The 24,962-nt window shown below is 44.1% G+C and overlaps 1 protein-coding gene across 3 annotated transcripts in view; it reads left to right on the top strand.

Annotated features, from left to right (window-relative positions):
• Window positions 1-24,962, top strand: part of RPA1 (replication protein A1) — a 68,178-nt gene that overhangs the window by 26,416 nt on the left and 16,800 nt on the right. For all 3 annotated transcript variants that reach the window (NM_001132818.1, XM_063717886.1, XM_054535202.2), the window contains 7 exon segments: window positions 15,956-16,048; window positions 19,137-19,269; window positions 20,665-20,767; window positions 22,430-22,498; window positions 22,652-22,844; window positions 22,997-23,136; window positions 24,339-24,487. In NM_001132818.1, the coding sequence (NP_001126290.1) occupies window positions 15,956-16,048; window positions 19,137-19,269; window positions 20,665-20,767; window positions 22,430-22,498; window positions 22,652-22,844; window positions 22,997-23,136; window positions 24,339-24,487 (880 nt within the window).

Here is a 24,962-nt window from a genome sequence, read left to right on the forward strand (position 1 = left end):
GGGATTACAGGTGTATGACACCACACCTGGCTAAAAATTTGTGTGTGTGTATGTTTGTGTGTGTGTTTAGTAGAGACGGGGTTTTGCCATGTTGGCCGGGCTGGTCTCAAACTCCTGACCTCAAGTGGTCCACCCACCTGGGCCTCCCAAAGTGCTGGGATTACATTGCGCTCAGCCACGTTGATTGGTTTTTGAGTGCTAAACCAGTCTGGGATCTCTGGGATAAGTCTACGTCATGATGTATTATTCTTTTTACATATTGTTAGATTTGATTTGCTACATCCATTTGATTTGATTTACTTTGTTTAGAATTTTTGTATCGGTATTCACGAGAGATATTTTTCTTTAGTTTTCTTTTCTTGTTACATCTCTGATTTCGCTATGTGAGTAACCCTGACCTTATGGAATAAGTTGGGAAGTGTTCCGTCTTAAATTTTCTGCAGCAGTTTGTGTAGACTTGGTATTACTTCTTCCTTAGATGTTCAGTTGAATTCACCAGTGAAGCCATCTGGGCCTGATATATATTTTTTTTTTTTACGGAAAAGTCTTAAACTGTAAGTTCAGTTTCTTTAATAGAGAGATACAGGGTTATTCAGGCAACCTTCTTGAGTAGACTTTGGTAGATTATGTGCTTCAAGGAATTTAATTTCATTTAAGTTCTTGAGTTTATTAGTCTATAGAAATATAAATATTCTAAACACCCCAATTATTAGAAATTATCAGATAGATTTAAAAAATATATTTCGAGCCGGGTGTGGTGGCTCACACTTGTAATCCCAACATCTTGGGAGAACGAGGCAAGCCGATTACTTGCGCTCAGGAGTTCAAGACCAGCCTGCGCAACATGATGAAACCCAGTCTCTACCAAAAATACAAAAAATTAGCTGGATGTGGTGGCACTCCTGCACGTGTGGTCCCAGCTACCTGAGCCCGGGAGCTGGAGGTTGCAGTAAGCCGAGATGGCACCAGTGCACTCCAGCCTGGGTGACAGAGCGAGACCCCATTAAAAAAAAAAAAAAAATGCCAGGTGCTGTGGCTCACGCCCGTAATCCCAACGCTTTGGGAGGCTGAGGCGGGCAGATCACGAGGTCAGGAGTTGGAGACCAGCCTGGCCAATATGGTGAAACCCCGTCTCTACTGAAAAAATACAAAGATTATCTAGGCATAGTGGCATGCACCTGCAGTCCCAGCTACTCATGAGGCTGAGGCAGGAGAATCACTTGAACCCGGGAGGCAAAGGTTGCAGTGAGCCAAGATCATGCCAGTGCACTCCAGCTGGGCCGATAGAATGAGACTCTGTCTCAAAAAACAAAACAAAACAAAACTATATATAGTTTTTATTTATTTAATTAATTTAATTTTTATTTTTATTTAATTTTTGTTTTTTAAATTTACTTTTTTTATTTAATTTTTTATATTTTTAGTAGAGACAGGATTTTGCCGTGTTGGCCAGGCTGGTCTCGAACTCCTGCCTTCAAGTGATCTGCCTGCCTCAGCCTCCCAAAGTGCTGGAATTATAGCATATACATGTTATATAACATACATATATGTTTCCTTGTTATCCTTTGAGTGTCTGTAGAATTTGAGAGTTTCATCAATTTTATTGATCTCAAAGGAGCAACTTTTGGTTTTATTGATTTTCTCTTATGTTTTGTATTCTATTGATTTATGCTTTTGATCTTTAATATTTTCTTCTAGTTTGGGTTTTGTATTTTTTTTCTCGTTTCTTAAGGTAGAAGCCGAATTCATTGACTTGAGATATTTTTTTCTAACATAGGCATGTAGCATTATAAATTTGCCCTTAGCTACTGCTTTAATAGTATCCAGCAAATTTGGATATGTTATATTCTCATTCATATTCAATTCATAATACTTTCTTATTTACCTTTCAGTTTCATCTTTAACATTCTGTTATTTAGAAGTGTGTTTAGTTTTTAAATGTGGGGATTTTCTCTTTTTTTCTTTTTCTTTTTTTTTTTTTTTTTTTTTTTTTTTTTGAGACAGAGTCTTGCTCTGTCACCCAGGCTGGAGTGCAGTGGCACAATCTTGGCTCACGGCAGCCTCCGCCTCCCGGGTTCGAGCGATCCTCCCACATCAGCCTCCTGAGTAGCTGGGACTACTGGTGTGCGCCACCACGCCTGGCTAATTTTTTATATTTTTAGTAGAGACGCGGTTTTGCCATGTTTTGGCCAGACTGGTCTCGAACTCCTGCCCTCAAGTGATCTGCCTGCCTCGGCCTCCCAAAGTCCTGGAATTACAGACATGAGCCATCGTGCCAGCCAAATGTGGGTATTTTCTAGAGATCTTGTTCTTGATATCTAATTTAATTCTACTATGATCAAATAACATACTTTGTATGACTTGAATCCTGTTAAATGTATTGAGTCTTATTTTGTTTTATTTTATTTATGTTTTTTTTTTTTTTGAGACAGAGACTCACTCTTTCACCCAGGCTGGAGAGCAGTGGCATGATCTTGGCTCACTGCAATCTCCACCTCCCAGGTTCAAGCGATTCTTCTGTCTCAGCCTCCCAAGTGGCTAGGACTACAGGTGCCCGCCACCACACCTGGCTAATTTTTGTATTTTTAGTAAAGACAGGGTTTTGCCATATTAGCCGGGCTGGTCTCGAACTCCTGACCTCAGATGATCCGCTCGCCTTGGCCTCCCAAAGTGCTGGGATTACAGGAGTGACCCACCATGCCCGGCCTTGAGTCTTATTTTATGTCCAGATTATGGTCTTTTTTGGTAAATTCTGTGTGTACTTGAAAAGAATGTGTATTCTGTTGTTGGGCAGAGTCTTACAAATGTCAATTAAAGTCGAGTCGGTAAATTGTGTTATTCAGTTTTTCTATATCCTTACTGTTTTTCGGTTTACTTGTTCTGTCAGTTACTGAGAGGGATATTGAAATCTCTAACTGTAATAATTGTAAGTTTCTCTATCTCTCTGCAGTTCTATTAGTTTTTGCTTCATGTATTTTGAAGCTGTATTATTAAATATCTATATAATTTAGAATTCTTGTGTCCACTTGATGAATTGACTCTTACTATTATGAAATGATTTTATCCCTGGTGAAATTCTATGCTTTGAAGTCTGCTCTGATATTAGCATAGCCACTTTGGCATTCTTTTTTTTTTTTTTTTTTCTCTCCTAGAGATAACATCTTGCTCTGTTGCCCAGGCTGGAGTACAGTGATACATTCACAGCTCAGTGTAGTCTCAACGCCCTGGGCTCAAGCAATCCTCCCGCCTCCGCCTCCTGAGTAGCTGGGACGACAGGCATGTGCCACCATGCCCAGCTAATTTTATTTTGTTTTTTATTTATTTATTTATATTTGAGACGAAGTCTCACTCTGTTGCCAGGCTGGAGTGCAGAGGCGCTATCTCGGCTCACTGCAACCTCCGCCTCCCAGGTTCAAGCGATTCTCCCGCCTCAGCCTCCCGAGTAGCTGGGGCTACAGGCACGCACCACCACGCCCAGCTAATTTTTGTACTTTTAGTAGAGACGGGGTTTCACCATGTTGCCCAGGATGGTCTCCATCTCTTGATGTCATGATCCGCCCGCCTCGGCCTCCCGAAGTGCTGGGATTACAGGCGTGAGCCACCGCACCTGGCCTAATTTTATTTTTTGTGAACATGGAGTCCTGCCATGTTGCCCACACTGGTTTTGAATTCCTGGCTTCCAGCAATCCTCCTGCCTCAGCTTCCCAAGTAGCTGGGACTGCAGGCTACACCTGTAGTCTGGGAGGTGGAGTACCGGGCCTGCCTGTGGACTGCCTGGACTGGGACTGGGACGGCAGTGCCACCACGCCCGGCTCATTACTTTTCTTTTTATTTGTAGGGACGGGGTCTCACTTTGTTGCCCAGGCTGGTCTCAAACTCTTGACCTCAATCCTCCCGCCTTAGCCTCTCAAAAGGCTAAATTACAGGCATAAGCTACCAAGCCTGGCCATTGTGTATACTTTCTATTGCTAGCCGTTCAAGTTCACTAATGGTTTCTCAGGCAATGCCTAATCTGCTGTTAATCCCATTGAGTGTATTTTTCTTCTCAGATAGTATAGTTTTTATCCCTAGAAGCTTGATTTTGGGTCTTCAAAAATCTCGTCTACATCTCTACTTAATTTTTGGGACACACAGAGCACAATGACAGTATTTGTTGTAAGGTCCTTGTCTGTGGATTCTGATGTCTGTGTTAGGTCCGGGTTTGTTTCTGTCAGTTGATCCCAGCCTCTGCGATTATGGATCATATTTTCCTGCTTCTTTTCATGCCTGGCCCTCGGACTGAATGCCAGACATTGGGATTCGTACCTTGTTGGGTGCTAGAAACTTTTGTAATCCTTTAATTATTCTTGAGCTTTTTTCAGGGATACAGTTAACTTGGAGACAGTTTGATCTTTTGGTGTGTTGCTTTTAAGATTTATTAGAGGATCAGAGAGCTGCATTTAGTCTAGGTGTAGTTATTCCCAATACTGAATCGAGACCTGACAGACTGTTCTACCTCGTGCCCCATGAATGTGAATTTTTCCCATCTGACTGGTAGAAACAGGTACTATTTCAAGCTTGCTATAAACACAGGCATGGTTCCCTCTGGCCTTCTCAGATGATTCTCACCCTGGCCTCAGATAGTGTCCACACACACACGGGCCAACCAGGACTCTGCTGACTACCCAGGAAACCTGCCACCCATCTCTGGAGTTCTCTGCGTACAGCCGTCTCTTCTCTGCTACTCCGTCCGGCCAGCTAGACGGCGATCTCCCCAGACTCTCGGCCCCCATCTCTGCACCTCGGGTTCTGGCAGGCCCCCTAAGCCCTAGAGGCACTGAGCTGGTGCAGACTCACTCACTCACTTTCCTTTGCACAGCAGTCGCTGCCCTTCATTGCTTAGTGTCTAGTGTCTTGAAAACCATGTGTCTCAGATATTTTCTCCCTTTCTGGTGAGGGGAGGGGGTTATTTTAGGTGTTAGGGTGAACCTGGTCTCTGTTGCTCCGTTTGTCCGGTACGTAGTTTTAAAAGTTGAATATTTTTGTGAGGTGTGTCCTTAAAAACAAAACAGCATTCTCCTGCCTCACTTTTCTTTGGCCTCTAACTCCTGTCTAGAGACAGTCTGTTTCAGATCTCACAGCTGTTTCTTCTCTGTTTGTCTCCATATTTCTAAATAACACATTTGTGCTGCTCTTCGTTAATTTTTTCAGTTGAAACATTTGTTTATTAACTTCACACTGTGGGAGATTAGAATGTGGTGCTCTCTCTTTTTTTTTTTCTTTTTTAAGAGTCTGACATTGCTGCCCAGGCTGGAGTCCAGTGGCGTGATCTTGGCTCACTGCAACCTCTGCCTCCTGGACTCAAGCAATCCTCCTTGCCTCAGCCTCCTCAGTAGCTGGGATTACAGGCGTGCACCACCGCACCCTGCTAATTTTTGTTTTTATTTTTTTATTTTTTGAGACAGAGTCTCACTGTGTCGCCCAGGCTGGAGTGTAGTGGCGCGGTCTCGGTTGACTGCAAGCTCCGCCTCCCGGGTTCACGCCATTCTCCTGCCTGAGTAGCTGGCACTACAGGCACCCACCACCACGCCCGGCTGATTTTTTTTGTATTTTCAGTAGAGACGGGGTTTCACTGTGTTAGCCAGGAAGGTCTCGATCTCCTGACCTCGTGATCCGCCCGCCTCGGCCTCCCAAAGTGCTGGGATTACAGGCGTGAGCCACCGCGCCTGACCGTATTTTTTTTTTTTTTTTAGCGACGGAGTCTGTGTTGTCCAGGCTGGTCTTGAACTCCTGGGCTCAAGCAATCCACCCACCTCAGCCTCCCAAAGTGCCAGGATTACAGGTGTGAGCCACGGCGCCCAGCTTAGAATGTAGCTCTCTTATACCTCTCTTGTCCCTGCTGTCCACATGGAAGAAGTAGATGTTAATATCGATTAGATCAATATTTATTTATTTATTTATTTATTTATTTATTTATTTATTTGAGATGGAGTCTCACTTTGTTACCTAGGCTGGAGTGCAGTGGCATGATCTTGGCTCACTGCAACCTCCACCTCCCGGTTCAAGCTATCCTTGTGCCTCAGCCTCACCAGTAGCTGGGATTACAGGCACACACCACCATGCCCAGCTAATTTTTGTATTTTTAGTAGAGATGGGGTTTCACCATGTTGGCCAGGTTGGCCTCAATCCCCTGACCTCAAGTGATCCGCCCACTTTGGCCTCCTAAAGTGCTAAGATTATAGGCGTGAGTCACTGTGCCCGGCCTTTTTTTTTTTTTGAGATGAAGTTTTGCTCTGTTGCCCAGGCTGAAGTGCACTGGAACGATCTCCGCTCACTGCAACCTCCGCCGCCCGGGTTCAAGTGATTCTCCTGCCTCAGGCTCCCAAGTAGCTGGGATTACAAGTGCCCGCCACCACGCCCAGCTAGTTTTTGTATTTTTAGTAGAGACGAAGTTTCACCATGTTGGCCAGGCTAGTCTCAAACTGCTGACCTCAGGTGATCCGCCTGCCTCAGCCTCCCAAAGTGTTGGGATTACAGGTGTGAGCCACCGCACCTGGCCAAGATTTATTTATTTACTTATTTGGAGACAGGTTCTTGCTTTGTCATCCAGGCTGGAGTGCAGTGGCTCAAACAGGGCTTACTGTAGCCTCAACCTCCCAGGCTCGAGTGATCTTCCCACCTCAGCTTTCCCAGTAGCTGGGAGCGTGAACCACCACGCTCAACTAATTTATTTTTATTTTACTTTATTTTATTTTATTTTATTTTATTTTTTTGAGACGAGTCTCACTCTGTCACCCAGGAGTGCAATGGCACGATCTTGGCTCACTGCAACCTCCCCCTCCCAGGCTCAAGCGATTCTCCTGCCTCAGCCTCCCGAGTAGCTGGGATTACAGGTACCCGCCTCCACACTCGGCTAATTTTTTTTATTTTTAGTAGAGACGGCGTTTCACCATGTTGGCCAGGCTGGTCTCGAACTCCTGACCTCAGGTGATCCACCCACCTTGGCCTCCCAAAGTGTTGGGATTACAGGTGTGAGCCACCGTGCCTGGCCCCAACTATTTTTTATATTTTTTTTGTAGAGACAGAGTTTTGCCATGTTGTCCAGGCTGGTCTTGAGCTCCTGAGCTCAGGTAATCCGGTCTCCCAATGTGCTGGGATTACGAACGTGAGCCCCTGCACGGGGCCGACATCAAAATTTAAATGGCCAGTCAGATTTAAGTTTTTCTATGAAACATATCTTGCTTTGTTAAAAATTTAAAGTTTTCCAAACGTACTTGTAGAAGGCAATTTTCAAATGGTTGTTATGTTTTTAGATTGATATTTTTAGTAATCAGAACAACATAATTTTATTGTTTTACTAATCAGCCAATTTTTGAACTAAATCTGAAGTCACTAAGAGATGATGGTCAATCATGAATATTTGGAAAAAAATTTGTGATATAATTTATAGAAAAGAAATGTTCAGAGTGTATTGAATAATTTAATAACTTATATAACTAATTAAGTACATATATTAACTAATTATAACTGTGACATTGAAAATATAAAATCGACCTTAAGCTGGTCAGCATCAACAAGCTGGAAGATGTTCATGTGGCTTATTTGAAATCTTCCACTGTGTATCTCCTCTTTCCCAAATGATTTCTCAGTAGGAAGCTACGTTTGAACTCAGGGAAGGAGCTGTTTCTTAAAAATTAAACTGTCTCTGCTGCTCCCAGCAGACAAAGGTGCTTAGCTGGTTCCCACTGAAGTACACTAATTCACTGTCTTAATTTAAATTTACCAATATATGCGGGGCACCAGTGGCCCACGCCTGTAATCCCAGCACTTTGGGAGGCTGAGGTGGGCGAATCACCTGAGGTCAGGAGTTTGAGACCAGCCTGGCCAACATGGTGAAACCTCGTCTCTACTAAAAATACAAAAAATTAGCCGGGCATGGTGGCACGCGCCTGTAGTCCCAGCTACTAGGGAGGCTGAGGGAGGAGAATCGCTTGAATCTGGGAATCGGAGGTTGCAGTGAGCTGAGATTGCACCATTGTACTCCAGCCTGGGCAACAAGAGTGAAACTCCGTCTCAAAAATAAATAAATAAAAATAACCTTAACAACATAGTTCTTCAATTTGTCCGTAACTAACTTTACTATTCGTAGGGTTTTCACTTAAGGGTGAGTGGAACTGAACCCAGTAATTCTTAGGCTGGACCTTAGGGGGTCACCTGAGGTCAGGAGTTCAAGACCAGCCCAGCCAACGTGGTGAAACACCGTCTCTACTACAAATAAAAAAAATTAGCCGAGTGTGGTGGTGGGCACCTGTAATCCCAGCTACTTGGGAGGCTGAGACAGGAGAATCTCTTGAGTCCGGGAGGTGGAGGTTGCAGTGAGCTGAGATCGTGCCATCGCATTCTAGCCTGGGCGACAGAGTGAGACTCGTCTCAAAAAAATAAAATAAATTAGTTGGGAGTGGTGGTACACGCTCCCAGCTACTGGGAAAGCTGAGGTGGGAAGTAATTCTTGCATCCTGTCTTCGTTTTCCTACCTGGAACTGAGTCTTGGCCTTCGCCTAAGTGAGATAATGGAAAGGAAAGGAAAGTTGGAGAATCTCAGGTCTGGACCTTAGCAGCGAATTCAGCACAATCGCAGAATGTTGAGGTAGAGGAAACTGTTGTAGAGATCAGTTGATCAGTTTTTAATCATTAAATAAAAACGTGAATGAGGCAGTTGAAGTAACTTCCCCAAGGTCACACAGTGGGTTGCTACAAGAAATGAGAATGAGCATTTGTCATTTCCCAGTGAGAACAGTTTCCATTGTGCCCAGACCTTCAAAGATTAACCTTCATACCAAAGTTGTTGCCTACTTGAAAATTGTATTTAAGTACATAGATCGTGTGAGTGAGTCTATTGCGGGAATGTTATATACATAATTAAAATTATCTCTATTTCACATTTATATATTTGTCCATTAAAACTTGCATAATTAAATAAATGTAAAATATAATTGAGATAATCAGACATCTGTTTTCCTTAATAAACATTAATCTTGAATAGATAATATGGTTAAATGATTTCAAAAAGATAATGTAGTTACATGATTTAAAGTCACAGCTACCGAATTGTGTGTTCAGAGAAATCGTACTCCTACCCTTGCCACTCCTGCCCCGACTGCTGCCCTCTAGAGGTAAAGTTTTTGTGGTTTCTTTTTATCCTTGAGACGTTTCTTCATGAGAATGTAACCAAATACAAATATATATTTTCGTTCTGTGCTCCACTTTGCCTACACAAAAGGCAGCATACTGTGTACACTATCTTGTCTTTTTATCTTGCTTTTATTTATTTATTATTATTTTAATAGAGATGAGACCTCACTATGTTGTTCAGGCTGGTCTCAAACTCCTGGGCTCAAGCGATTCTCCCACTTCAGCCTCCCAGAGTGCTACGATTACAGGCATGAGCACTGCGCCCAGCTATATCCTGTTTTTTTAAAGTTTTCTGGCCAGGTGCGGTGGCCCCCGCCTGTAATCCCAACACTTTGGTAGGCCAAGCCCGGCAGATCGCTTGAGCTCAGGAGTTCAAGACCAGCCTGGGCAACATGGCGAAACCCTGTCTCTACCAAAAATATAAAAAATTAGCCAGACGTGGTGGTGCACACCTGCAGTCCCAGCCACCCGGGAGGCTGAGGTGAGAGGATCACTTGAGTCTGGGAGGCAGAGGCTGCAGTGAGCCAGGGTCGTGCTGCTGCACTCCAGCCTGGGTGACAGAGTGGGACTCCATCTCAAAAAACAAAAAAAAATTTTTTTTTTGGCCTAGAGATATTTCCATATACTTGTATATGCTTAGAGATTTTTTTTTTTTTTTTTTTTTGAGACGGAGTCTCTCTGTCACCCAGGGTGGAGTGCAATGGCGCAATCTTGGCTCAGTGCAACCTCTGCTCTGCCTCTTGGGTTCAAGCAGTTCTCCTGTCTCAGCTTGCCTAGTAGCTGGGACCACAGGCGCCCACCACCATGCCCGGCTAATTTTTTTATATTTTTAGTAGAGATGGGGTTTTACCATGTTGGCCAGGCTGGTCTCGAACTCCTGACTTCAGGTGATCTGCCCACCTCTGCCTCCCAAAGTGCTGGGATTACAGGTGTGAGCCACCGTGCCCGGCCCCTGGCTAATTTTTTAATATTTTTAGTAGAGATGGGGTTTTACCATGTTGACCTGGCTGGTCTCGAACTCCTGACTTCAGGTGATCTGCCCACCTCGGCCTCCCGAAGTGCTGGGATTACAGGCGGGGGCCACCGCACCCGGCCACCGTTTTAGTTTTTACACTGAAATTATTCATGCTGCTTCTGTCTTATACTGTGTGGGTTCTTGATTTATGGTGTTTTGGGCTTCATTTTCACACAACTTGGAATGTGCGGGTTTTCTCTGTTCCCTGGTTTCACTGAAGATGTCGTTTGTAATGAGGGATGTGTATACGTCTGTGTGCACGCGCGCGTATGTGTACGCAGTTGGCATTCATTCCTATTGCTCTGTATTGGTTTTTAGAAGTGGGAAGATGTGGGGCTAGGCCATCACTATGCTCTTTCTAGAAATGGAACCTGCTAGATACTAATTTTTATTTACACAAATTGTAATTTGATGCTTTAAATTGGAGAGGGAATCGGGTAAATTATTCGGCTAAATTATTAAATTGACACATCACTTTTGTTTTGCAGTCGTAACGTTTTGTTAAAATGAGCGAATTGGTTATCACATTCTCAGCTTTTAGGAAGGTGAGCTGAGACAAAGCAATGCTTAGCATTTTCCTGAAACCTTTGGATGCAGTCAGGACAAGAGAGAGGTGATTGTGCCCAGCTTTATCACCTCTGGCCAGATTTCTAGTGTTTTTTTTTGTGTGTGGTGTATTTAATTGAATGATTGCTTTGGACATTTTCTGTTTTGGGGGCAAAAGTGTTTATAGTGAAGATGGGCTGGGCTCAGTGGCTCATACCTTGAGTCCCAACACTTTGGGAGGCTGAGGCAGGAGGATCACTGGAGGCCAGGAATTCAAGACCAGCCTGGGCAACATAGTGAGACCCTGTCTCTACAAAAAACAAACAAAGAAATTAGCCAGGCGTGATAGCACACTCCTCTAGTCCTGGCTACTCGGGAAGCCGAGGTGGGAGGATCACTTGAGCCCAGGAGGTCAAGGCTGCAGTGATCTGTAACCACACCAGTACACTCCAGCCTGGGTGACAGATCGAGACCCTGTCTCAAAAAAAAATTAAAAAGAAGACGGAGATGATGAAAGGATTGAAGGATACTTATTGCTTAGTCAGAAATATAGGGCTATGGGCCGGGTGCAGTGGCTGACACCTGTAATCCCAGCACTTTGGGAGGTCGAGGCAGGAGGATCAGTTGAGCCCAGGAGTTAAAGATCAGCCTGGGTAGCTGTAGAGACAAAAGTAGTCGCTACAAAAAAAATACAAAAAATAAGCCAGGCGTGATCTCGTGTAACTGTAGTTCCACCTGCTGGGGATGCTGAGTGGAGGGATTGCTTGAGGCCAGGAGGTCAAGGCCTATAGTGAGCTATGATCATGCCACTGTACTCCAACCTGGGCATCAGAGCAATACCCTGTCTCAAGGGGGAAAAAAAAAGAAAATAAACATAGGGCTATGGAAAAATATTCCTTTATTTCAATACCCAGTTCCACTGGGCCTTTCCTTTCTCCAGTGTCTGTTAAAGCTCAGGGGGATGAGAAGATTGCTGTTCAGGATTACTTACTCTCAAATTTCATCGTAACCAGATCAGTGAGCCAGTGCGGAAATAGCTTTCTTACAGTGACTTCTACCTCACAGGGCATTTCACCGCAGTGCTTTCTCCTCTGTTGGGAAAGGAAGCACACTCTGTGCTAGCGGGTAAAGAACTAAAGTTCATTTTGTATCCTCTCAGCACCTAATCCAGAACTTGTGCCATGTGAGGTGACCAGTACAATTAAGTCCAGCCCACAAATAGGCAGGAATTCCAAAATGTGCATTGAAATTGTCTTGGCCGGGCACGGTGGCTCACTCCTGTAATCCCAGCACTTTGGGAAGCCAAGGCGGGTGGATCATTTGAGATCAGGAGTTCGAGACCAGCCTGGCATACATGGTGAAACCCTATCTCTATTAAAAATACAAAAATTAGCCAGGTGTGATGGTGGGTACCTGTAATCCCAGCTACTTGGGAGGCTGATGTTGCAGTGAGCTGAGATCACGCCACTGCCCTCCAGCTTGGGCAATACAGCGAGACCGCATCTCAGGAAAAGAAAAAAGAAAAAAGAAATTGTCTGATATTTATAGAATTTTCAAAGTGTGAGAAATAAAACTTCAGACATAATTCGTGCTTCGTACTATATTGAATTAGATGATTTTAAAATCTCCCATATTTACTACTGTATTTTTGTCTGCGTATATAAGTTCCATGCCCTTATACTGTGGCTAACAATATTTTACTTTGACTAAAATTTGTTACACAATACTTAGTTATTAGTGTTACTTATTATTGAAAGACACTAGTTGAAATTTCTTTCCGCCTGATTTCATCCATTTTCTGCCAAGAGGCAATTGTAATTATTGGATTGACTCTTCTACATATTGTTTGTAGTTGTTAAGAAAGTACTTACGGGTAGAAGTTGAATTTTTTGTTGCCCTTATTCTCCATTGTCTATTTAGCGAATTTTTCTCTGCGGTGGCTCACTTAACCATTATAATGATAAAAATGATAGGTGTGAGTGCAAGTAATTTGAGGGGCTACGAGTCTGCTCTGAAATATCCTATTTCGGCCGGGCGCGGTGGCTCATGCCTGTAATCCCAGCACTTTGGGAGATTGAGGTGGGCGGATCACCTGAGGTCAGGAGTTTGAGACCAGCCTGGCCAACATGGTGAAACCCTGTCTCTACTAAAAATACAAAAATTAGCCGGGTGTGGTGGCCAGCGCCTGTAATTCCAGCTACTCGGGAGGCTGAGGCAGGAGAATCTCTTGAACCCGGGAGGTGGAGGTTGCAGTGAGCCCAGATCGCGCCGTTGCGCTCCAGCCTGGGTAACAAGAGCGAGACTTCGTCTCAAAAAAAAAAAAAAAAAAAAAAAAAAATCCTATTTTCCCCCTAGGTCAAAGCCAGTGATATGTAAAGCTAGCATAGAGCAGAAGAGTCTAAGAACCATGATGTTGACCTGTCTTATTGGAATGGTTTTATTTGCAGGTGAGACAAAGCAAAAGATGTGTCAGAAGTTAAGTCTCTGCATTACTGCTTTGGGGTGTAATTTAATTTTTAGAAGGATTTTTACTTAGCTGTAGACTGATTTTTCTGGGGTCTCGTGGCCCACTGCCATGTTGCAGTGCATTCGCCGGAAGGTAGTTGTTGCTGTGTAGAATGCACCGGATTCTTGCCGTCCATTTGGCTCCGGGCCGTCTCTCGTCTCTTGTGCCAGATTTGCACATCTGGTCCAGAGCAGGAGTTAAGGATTGCTCTAGTAAGTGGATTAGTAGCTTTTCCTAATTACCAGATCTCATAACTAGAGTTGCGCCTGCCAGAATTGGTTGTTCACAGTTAGCAATTAACTAGATGATGATGAAGTACATGAATCTAGTCATAAAAGCCTTGGTTCGAGATGATGTCCTGCTTCCCAGCTGTGTGATTTGAGCCAGTTACGTGGTTCCTCTAACCCAGTGTTCTCATCTGTTAAAGGGTATGATAATAGTGTCTACATCCTATGGCTAGCAGGCGCTGTAGGAATGCACGTACCTGCATTCTCCTGAATGCAGTACCTGAAGCAGGGTAAGCACTCAAAAAAGGGTAGCTATAATTCATACGTATTACAGGGCTTGATTGTTAAATATGCTGTGCTTCATCGAATCTCAGAATCCAGTGATCACAAGACTGTACCATTATATTATGTACTACTAAAAGGAAGTGATGGTAAGACACTAATTTACATGTTAAAATGTGAAAAAAATGTGGATCTTAGAATAGATAAACTAAGGTAAGTCACATTTTTAAAAATTGTGGTAAAATACTACCTAACATGAAATTTACATTTGACCATTTTTAAGCATACAGTTCAGTGACATTAAGTCCATTAACGTTGTAAGCCATCATCACCATCCATCTTCAGAACTTTTTCATCATCCCAAACCGAAACTCTTGTGCCTGTTAAACACTATTCCCCTCCCCTCCCGCCATTCTCTGGTGAAACCGCTTCTACTTTCTAACCCTGGGAATTTGTCAACGGTAGGAACCTCTTAAGATGTGGCTACATTTTTATACAAATTGAATCTATGTGATCAGCAACATCAGATGACCATGTCCTTTTCAACAAGGTTCTTAAGCAGACATGATCTCAGGAGGGGATTTTCTAGTTTAGAGGTTTTGGAGACGATAGAAGAGAGGGGGGAAGTGGGAGGGAGTGTAGCAGGGGCTTATGTATTTTTATGGTGCTCTTCTGTTTTTGAATGTTTACATCTTTATTCTCTTGAATAATATAATTCATGAAGCAGGTAAAGATACAGCTTTTGTTCTATTTCTTTCTAACCACTTAGCCCCAATACTATTTCCTGAGCAACTCATCTTTTTCTATTGATTTTAAAAAAGGTCCACTGCAGAATTTTAGACTATTCCTTCACAAGATGCATTGTCATAGATGAGCAGTTTTCCTTTGCTATTTTGTGTGACACTTTGTAAATTCAGAGATAATGGAAAAGCCAAAATGTAAACACAAAAATTTCACTGTCAATAGTCTGGCTCTTTTTCTATGTAAATAAGTTCTCTCAATTTTTCTCTCCATAGGAAGAACTAAACAGTTCTATTTAACCTTTTTAATTTTATGCTAAATTTATTTTACTCTAATGGCACAACGACCTCTCATTTAGTTCTGCCAGTTAAGAGTAATATTGGCAGAAGTAAATTAAATCAGGGTGTAATGTGCCCGTTTGAGTTAGGACCTTGGAAAACGCAGCAGGAACGTGAACTCAGCAGTTGGAGAAGGCAGAGACAGGGTGGCAGGTGGGAAGCCCTCCCAGCTATGGGTACCATTTTTGTTCTCAGGGCACTCTAGGAAATTTTTTTGAGTTGCCTTTGTGTGCTGCAAGTACCCTTGGTGAGCTGCCCAGATGAGGTTGACTTCTGCCTTTTAGAGCCAATCACTAAGGCAAAGTCAAATTCCATAAATCTGTTATTTCACAAAATGAGGCATATTTTACAGTTTTAACATTCTTCAACTCCATCAACATTTGTGTAAAGAGTGAAGGGCAAATACATGCTCTTATGGTGGCATTTCTTATTTTCTGCTTGAGACACGCTCATTTCTCCCCCTTTCCTTTTAATCTTCCTGTTTCTTTGACACACCTGCTTCCGAACCCCATTGTCATCTCTCCCTGCTGTGACAGTTCACCAGCACTTCACGGTACCGGAGACTCTTTCAGCTTGCCTTTTCCACCAACTGTCAGTTGCAAAATAAGGTTGCTTTGTTTGGGAGGGAGAGGGTGGAATCCTTTTTGAACGTCTCCTGTTCGTTTGAAGCAGGAGCACTTCAGAGACAATTGAACTGCTTTTAGGTTTTTCTTACCACCCAGCTTTTTCTTCTGATTGATCCTGCCGTGAACACACGGTTCTGTTGATGACATCGATTTGTTGCTATGGAAATAGTGGTAATGTCACAGATTCAACCCAGTGACTTTACTGCAGGTTGTTGCAGGAGAAACGGGCAAGGCTTTAGGGGAGAACCTCATTAACACTGAAGGCTATCAATTCTAAGCAGGTGAAAGGTAGATGGAGCCAACCTTTTGTGTAACGAAAACAAAAAGTGAACCCCTAGCAAATTCACCGAGTGCCGTGGAATGCCTCAGCACGCATTCTAACCCGTGGGGGTCTTTGACAAAATAAAAAATTTACACTTTCCCAGAGCATTCCTTCTACCCAAGTTTAACTCTCTTAACCCAAATCCTTTGCACTAAAACGGGGTTTCCCTTTTGATCTTCAGGACTCGGGCAGCCGCAAGTAGCTCCTCCAGCGCCCGCAGCCAGCCCAGCAGCAAGCAGCAGGCCCCAGCCGCAGAATGGAACCTCGGGAGCGGGTGAGATGCCTCACGGGGCGTGCGTTGACCACGGGTGTCAGACTTCGGAATCATGTTTTGAAGTTGAATCTGGGACTAAAGGGAGTTTTCCAAATGCCATTCATTACAGGGTTGTGTCTTGGAAAGAATAATTCTGATTCATATTTTAGAGTATGTGATTGAAAAAATGATTAAAGACTATCTTTTTTTTTTTCCAAGTAGGGTCTTGCTCTGTCACCCGGGCTGGAGTGCGGTGGAAGCATCACAGCTCGTTGGAGCCTTAACCTCCCAAGTAGCTGGTACTATGGGCACATGCCACCATGCCTGGCTAATTTTTTTTGTAGAAATGGTGTCTTACTATATTGCCCTGGCTGGTCTCAAACTCCTGGCCTCAAGCAGTCCTCTGTCCTTGGCCTCCCAAAATGCTGGGATTATAGGTGTGAGCCAGGGTGTCCAGCCAAAGATAGTCTTTCAAAGATACTTAACCGCCAGACTTTTAAAAAAGATCAGATTGATACATTCTTCTCTGTTAGTAGTTGACCAAGTAGTTTCTTCATTTCCCACATCTTCAGGTTTTACACCCTCTGACTTTGCATTCCTTTTAAGTTCTTGCCTTTTAACTATCCAGGACCCACTTACTAAGTTTGGCTCATCTCTCTCCGAGTTTCCTATTTTGGGCCTCGTGGGTGTTTATCATTTGCTTGAAGACAGTATTGCTTATATTGGTCATAGGTTCTCCTTCTCAGTTTCATGGATGAGAAATGGTTTCTTCATTTACTTTTCTCTGCAGCAGGTCCTAAGAGGCATTAATGGAATCATTTTGTTTACTTTCTGGCCTTTACTTTAGGAACCTCTTGATCTGGGAAGTCATCCGTTGAAAATTTGGATTTGTAGAATGTGGTTGGATTTATTTTTAGAGGTCCTTTTTTCTGTCACGGCTTCACATACACCTCCTCTCCTCCCCTCAACTATTAGTTTCTATTTTTCAGTGCTAAGATTCTGAGAAAAGCAAGGTTAAGACGTCACTAATGTTTCTGTGAAACTCTCAGGACTTTCTCCATTGCTCTTTGTTGTTTTTAATCTACCTTGCACTATCCGTTTACCTCTCTCGCTCTTGCACGTTCTCTCTCTTGCTCTCTCTCTCCTTTTATAAGAGGATCTATTTATGCACAACTCTCAAATTACATGCTGTTGGCCAGGCTTGGTGGCTCACGCTTATAAACCGAGCACTCTGGGAGGCCAAGGTGGACGGATCACTTGAGGTCAGGAGTTCGAGACTAGCCTGGCCAACATGGTGAAAACCCATCTCTACTAAAAATACAAAAATTAATCGGGCATGGTGGTGTGCACCTGTAGTCCCAGCTACTCGAGAGGCTGAGTCATGAGAATCATTTGAACCCAGGAGGCGTACGTTGCGGTGAGCCAAGTTTGCGCCAGTGCCCTCTAGCCTGGACAACAAAGTGAGACTCTGTCTCAAAAAAAATACACACACACACACACACACACACACTTTTGAAGAGAGTGGTGAAATAGACTCTCTAAAGTGGTAAATAATCATTTCCTTAGGCTTATATACAGATAGTATATTATTCCTCTCCCTCCCTCCACAGAATTATTTTTCTGGTTGTCTATCTTTGCCTTATGTTAAAATATATTTTTAAAAATCTGGGCTGGGCACAGTGGCTCACACCTGTAATCCCAGCACTTTGGGAGGCCAGGGCAGGAGGATTGCTTGAGCCCAGGAGTTTGACACCAGGCAAACATAGTGAGACCCTATCTCTAAAAAAATTTTTTTAAGAATCAGCTGGGCATGGTGGTGCACACCTATAGTCCCAGCTACTCAAGAAGCTCAAGTGGGAGGATCGTTTGAGCTCAGGAGTTTGAGGCTGCAGCGAGCTAAGATCGTGCCACTTGCACTCCAGCCTGGGGGACAGAGCAAGACCTTGTCTCAAAAAAATGAAAATCAGTTAATGTTCCCTAAACTATGTAGTGAAAGGAAATGAACTGGATGTGTACTGAGGAGAAGCTACCCAGCATGAAATAAATTGGATGAATGGATGCTTGTATGTGTTTTATAAAGTTATATATTATGTATGGGTATACACGTGTATTCTACAAAGTACATGTGTGTCCTTACACAATCTTGAGGTAATTACTATTGTGTGTGTATTGATCTCTCTTGACTCCCCAGTTAGAATAGAAAATTTTAACACAGGAACACTCCTATGTATATTTTTTACTAATTACTATGATTGCCTAGAAGGGTGTGGCACACGCTGTGGAAACCCAGTGAATAAATACTGGATAGATGGTGTATTGATATTTTTAGCCAAATTCTATTCTGAAGAAATGTTTTGATGTAGAGGGTATGAAATCACTGAACTAAATTATATTTTCTGAATTTGGACGTTGAGTTTTGCAGATACATGGTGCGTATAAAAGAACTCATCTGATTACCTGTTCTTTCCCAGTGCAGGGCAGCTGCTTAGGTTTGGATTAAGGAGGCGGAAGGGTCTTAGTGGTCACCCACTTACATGTCTTGACCAAAAACTGATTCCTGCCCTTTGCACCCGACTAAACTCATTCTTACGGACTTCATTCTAGACTTTCTAGTCCTTCAGACGCATTGAGATCTGGGAGTTGTGTGGGGATTTGGAGGCGATCTATTTGTGATAGGTCCCTTACATCCTGTCTTTCTTCATGTGACTAGTGCCTTGCCGTCAGTTTTACCAGTTACAAAAGTTGATTTTCTTTTTCTCCCCCGTTATCTTGCGCGTTGAGGCAAGAGAAGTGTTTAAGAGGGCGGCCTTCAGAAACAGCAGTGTCTGGATTCATTACCATTATTACCTAGACCTCGGGGCTGACATCAGCAAGCACAGCAGTGAGCTGCTGTGTGCGCAGCCTTCATTCTAGATTGCTTTTGTAGCCTCCAGCCTCAGTCTCTATTTGATCTGCATATCTCTTGCATACTAAAAAGGAAAAGCTTTGCCTCTCATGTTATATGATTTCACTAGTGGCTCCTCCAAAATTTAGAGTTACTGTAAAGCTTACTATAAAAAAGCTAAGTAGAATAGTAATAACTCCTTTTCGTTTGCGTTTGTTTTTAAAGGTTCCACTGTTTCTAAGGCTTATGGTGCTTCAAAGACATTTGGAAAAGCTGCAGGTCCCAGCCTGTCACACAATTCTGGGGGAACACAGTCCAAAGTGGTGCCCATTGCCAGCCTCACTCCTTACCAGTCCAAGTGAGTTGTTGCATAGAATAAGTTCAGAGCGTACTTATGAAATCGTAGAAGCTATATGGACTCTTGAGTTATTTATGCGTGAACTTCAGGGTCACCACCAAATATCACCAAATAGAATGGGTTTACTCTTTTTTTTTTTTTGCTGAGGAGGAAAGGGGTACAAATTGTGGCAAACTTTAACTCTTGTTGGAAAATATAGCAACAATAGCAATCTGCCATAGCCTGTGGGGTTTCACTCATTTTGAAAGAATTTGAAATTAAAAATTCTTAATGCTTAATCAGTTGATAGTCTTATGAGTAAAAATAAATATTTCTGATAATTCAAAAGGCATTTAATCTTCTCCTATAAACAGGTGACTTCGTCTTTGGTTTAGTTGGCTAAAATAATCTGCGCTATTTGTATTAAACACATGAACATACCCTGAACATAAATTTCTTTTATATGACTTTTTTCCACTAAAAATTAATTTGAAGCCAGGCGCGGTGGCTCATGCCTGTAATCCCCGCACTTTAGGAGGCTGAGGCGGGTGGATCACCTGAGGTCAGGAGTTCGAGACCAGCCTGGCCGACATGGTGAAACGCTGTCTCTACTAAAAATACAAAAATTAGCCTGATGTTGTGGAGCATGCCTGTAATCCCTGCTACTCAGGAGGCTGAGGCAGAAGAATCGCCTGAACCCAGGAGGCAGAGGTTGCAGTGAGCCAAGATTGCGTCACTGCCTTCCAGCCTGAGTAACAGAGTGAGATTCCGTCTCTCAAGATAAATAAACAAAGTAATTTGAATAGTTAAAAATTTTTTCAGAATCCTTCCAGATATGTTTATATTTATTCTTCAATACTCTGTAATGTAGGAAAGATATTTTTGCCTGTGAAATTATAAGTGGGGTACCTAATGTGCCCTGTGCCTCCTTTTTCCATGCCTCTCTCTAAGGTCATGCTGCTTTGGTGTGTTCTCCCTGATGGTCCACCAACATCGTGTATTCTATTCAGGGTGCGTTAGGAATGAGACAGAAGTGTAACACCAGTTATATCAGTTCCCATAACTGAAAACTGGCAAAATATAATTGCTGGTGTTACTGTATTTTCCAGCTTAGAACCTTTCATTAAGGGGATATGGTTGCCTTGGTGATGCTTTTTGGAGAAGGGAGAGAGTTTATAAATTTACTTATTTGACAGGAGAATGAGTTAGTATTAAATCACTTTGCATGTTTTACTATTTGCTTATTCTGTAAACTGTCAAACCGATGTGTCATCTTGGGGTTTTAATTAGCTGGATTAAAATACAGGTTGGAAAACGGAATATGCGTAAGACGAGAAAGGCTGTAGGAAGATGATTTCTTACTTGATCTTTTCCAAGGAAGACCCCAAACACTAATATGATCGATTTGGTTTGTAGGTGGACCATTTGTGCTCGTGTTACCAACAAAAGTCAGATCCGTACCTGGAGCAACTCCCGAGGGGAAGGGAAGCTTTTCTCTCTAGAACTGGTTGATGAAAGTGTGAGTATTTGTCATGCTGGGGAGTAAGGGCAGTGGACTCGCTGAGAAACAAAAGGCTCAGCTCTGCGGGCCTATGAGGTGAAGAATAATAGTAGGCCAGAGAGAAGCACGATTGTTATTGTGCTTTTCCCTCTGTCATAGTCTTTTGATGCTGTCTGGAGTAGAGGGTTAAGGTCATAAATAAAATCTTTGATCTTAAATGACAGCGTTTGTAGCAGTAGAAAGTAGTTGTCTAAATATATAAGTAGCCTCATGGGCAGGAGAAGCTGGAGACTGTCTGATTTGCTGGCAGGTGCACTCAAAGCACCGGGAGGTGATGCCTGCTTGCGAGCACCGTGGAGCTTTGGGCCACAGCAGAAGGCACACAGTTGTGACCTCGATATGGGAGTGGTTTTGTGGGAAATGGGTTCTGACTGTGCAGATTCTCTATTTGCTTTATTTAAACTAAACAAAACCATGATGATGAGACAAAATTCTACGCCATGGAAGCACGACAGTCTTGATAGCTGTTAATCTGTCCATTCGTTTTGTTAATAATTCCTGAAATTGCCGGGTGTGGTGGCTCACGCCTGTAATCCCAACACTTTGGGAAGCCAAGGTGCGCAGATCACTTGAGGTCAGGAGTTCGAGACCAGCCTGGCCAACATAGTGAAACCCCCTTTATACTAAAAATACAAAAATTAGCTGGGTGTGGTGGCAGGTGCCTGTAGTCCCAGCTACTTGGGAGGCTGAGGCAGGAGAATCGCTTGAACCTAGGAGGCAGAGGTTGCAGCCAGCCAAGATTGCACCACTGCACTCCAGCCTGGGTGACAGAGCAAGACTCCATCTCAAAAATAATAATAATTCCTAAAATGTACTTCAGCGTTCTTTTCAAACTGCTGCAGATTTCCTGTTTGTTCAAACTCCCAAATAGGGAGAAAAAAATAGACGTGTCTTTTGGAAGTTGATATAACACCCAAAATGTTTGTGTGATGGCAGAATCAATATTAGAACCTAATTTTTTTTACAAATTATTGCTCTAATGTATGGTGGTTGGCTAAAATTTCTTGTCCGCTTGTAAATTTTGGCTGACAGAAAAGCAAAAGTGAAAATCAGATCACAAGCGACTTGCAAACATGACTTATTCTGACATTTTTGGCAATGGCTCCGAATGTGAAGTGGTTTGTCACTGAGAGGGCACCGTGGAGGGAGCCGGTGAATCACCCCGTGCAGCACCTTCCTCGTGGGCTCTGGGCGTGTGCCTCAGTATTCAACTTTTTTTGTTTTATTGTCAGAATAAATTAAACTCATCATTGCCGTTTTGTTCTGTTCTGTTTCTCAGTTGAGGCTAATGCAGCATGATTATAGGATCAGCTAGTTGAAATTCTCATTCTTCAGCGGGGCCAATGACTTGAATGTGTGACTGTAAAATGCGGGTTCCTGGGATGTCCATAGCCCTCTCTGGACCCTGTTTGTGCAAGGGCCACTGCTCTCAAGATGTCACTTTGGTGCTGGGGTGGCCTGTGTTCTATCCCAATGTCACTTGGGTGCTGGGATGGCCTGTGTTCTATCCCAATGTCAGTTTGGTGCTGGGGTGACCTGTGTTCAATCCCAATGTCACTTGGGTGCTGGGGTGGCCTGTGTTCAATCCCACAGCCCTAACCTGCCCACGTGCTTCTGCAGGGTGAAATCAGAGCTACAGCTTTCAATGAGCAAGTGGACAAGTTCTTTCCTCTTATTGAAGTGAACAAGGTATGGCCGTGCTGACTTCAGAACTGACACCGCCTGGGGGTGGAGTGCGGATGAGAAGACGCTGGCCCAGGGGAGGGGTGTGTGGTGGCAGACTAGGGGTTTCTGTCCGATTTGATGGTAGTCTTAGGTTCTGTGGCTTGGCCTCCTTTGCAGGTGTATTATTTCTCAAAAGGCACCCTGAAGATTGCTAACAAGCAGTTCACAGCTGTTAAAAATGACTACGAGATGACCTTCAATAATGAGACTTCCGTCATGCCCTGTGAGGACGACCATCATTTACCTACGGTTCAGTTTGATTTCACGGGGATTGATGACCTCGAGAACAAGTCGAAAGACTCACTTGTAGGTAAGCTCGTGTATGAGAAGGAAGAGCAGGGATGACTAGCTTTCTTTGCAGTGTACGGGGTGGTGTCAGGCTTCAGTGCTTGTCATTCACCCTTTGCTGGCGTCAGAGTGGGAGCCTTGACCGCCTCCTGCTAACACGTGCATGTGTTTTAGACATCATCGGGATCTGCAAGAGCTATGAAGATGCCACTAAAATCACAGTGAGGTCTAACAACAGAGAAGTTGCCAAGAGGAATATCTACTTGATGGACACATCTGGGAAGGTGGTGACTGCTACGCTATGGGGGGAAGATGTAAGTGCTGGGATGGGGTCTTCAACACGCACAGGACCTCCTGGGGTTGGGGTGTGGTCTTGTCCTATAGGATGGAGCCTTCAGCACACACAGGAGGACCTCCTGGAGTTGGGGCGGAGGGGAGGTCTTGTCCTATAGGATGGGCCATCAGCACACATAGGAGCTCCTGGAGTTGGCTGGAGGGGGGTTGGTCTTGTCCTATAGGATGGGGCCATCAGGACACACAGGAGGAGCTCCTGGAGTTGGTGGGGGGGGGGGTCTTGTCCTATAGGATGGAGCCGTCAGCACGCATAGGAGGAGCTCCTGGGGTTGGGCGGGGTCTTGTCGTATAGGATGGAGCCTTCAGCACACACAGGAGGAGCTCCTGGAGTTGGGGGGGGTCTTGTCCTATAGGATGGGGCCTTCAGCACACACAGGAGGACCTCCTGGAGTTGGGGGGGGGATCTTGTCCTATAGGATGGGGCCTTCAGCACACACAGGTGGAGCTCCTGGAGTTGGGGGGATCTTGTCATATAGGATGGGGCCTTCAGCACACACAGGAGGAGCTCCTGGAGTTGGGGGAGGGAGGGGTCTTGTCCTATAGGATGGGACCTTCAGCACACACAGGAGGAGCTCCTGGGGTTGTGGGGGGGTCTTGTCATATAGGATGGGGCTGTCAGCACACACAGGAGGAGCTCCTGGAGTTGGGGGGCATCTTGTCCTATAGGATGGAGCCTTCAGCACACACAGGAGGAGCTCCTGGAGTTGGGGTATGGTCTTGTCCTATAGGATGGGACCTTCAGCACACACAGGAGGAGCTCCTGGGGTTGGGGGGGTCTTGTCCTATAGGATGGGGCTGTTAGCACGCACAGGAGGAGCGCCTTGTGGGGGCGGTTTTGTCCTGTGAGTTGGGGGCTTTCACCTTGTAGATGGGAAGGATTGTGCTGTCTGGTAAATATTTAAAATCCTTTATCTTACTTCTGTGAGATTTGCTGTGATTCAAGCTTTACGCGGGGAAATGCTCTTTCCCCTAACTCTAGGAAAGCAGTGATAGTTTTGATGTGTCTCTGAGTAGATTCTCATGTGTGAGGTCTGTCTTGTATGGATTCCATGTACACTGATTACATTCACTCTACTATTGACTGTTTGCCTTGCTTTCTATAAAAATCTTCTGTGTTCTTCCTGCTAGTGACACTTGTATATGTCTGGTGTTTGTTTTACAGGCTGATAAATTTGATGGTTCTAGACAGCCCGTGTTGGCTATCAAAGGAGCCCGAGTCTCTGATTTCGGTGGACGGAGCCTCTCCGTGCTGTCTTCAAGCACTATCATTGCAAATCCTGACATCCCAGAGGCCTATAAGCTTCGTGGATGGTAGGTTTTGTGGGGCTAAACAAAGGGTTACTTGAGGCTGGGCTTTGAGAAAAGCTGGTTACAGTCAGTATGGGAGCTTTCTGCCAAGCAGAAGGCTTCGTCAATGAATGGTGCAGCTCCTGTGTTTCTTGAAGGCATTATGCCTTCTGTGAGGATGGCTTTAAAGCCCTTAAACTGACAAACCTGTAATCCCAGGACAAACCTAGAGAGTGGGAGGAGGTGATTAGAATGTAAGTGCTGCCTGCTGACCTCGATCCTGCCGAAGGAAGGGACAGCCAGGCTTCGGCAGCGGTGTGCTGAAGGCACCTTTCTTTCCAGGGTTTAGGCTCTGGGCCTCTGTGGCGTCGGGGGGAACACGTTTGCTTTCTCTGTCAAGTCTTTGTTGCAGATCACATCTTCTAGTGTGTATTCACTAGACTCTGATCAAGTGTGGTGAGAACAATGGGCTTTTTGTTAGGATTAGATTGTTATTCCC

Source organism: Pongo abelii, chromosome 19 (assembly GCF_028885655.2).
Source record: "Pongo abelii isolate AG06213 chromosome 19, NHGRI_mPonAbe1-v2.0_pri, whole genome shotgun sequence".
In the NCBI taxonomy this organism is placed as follows: domain Eukaryota; kingdom Metazoa; phylum Chordata; class Mammalia; order Primates; family Hominidae; genus Pongo; species Pongo abelii.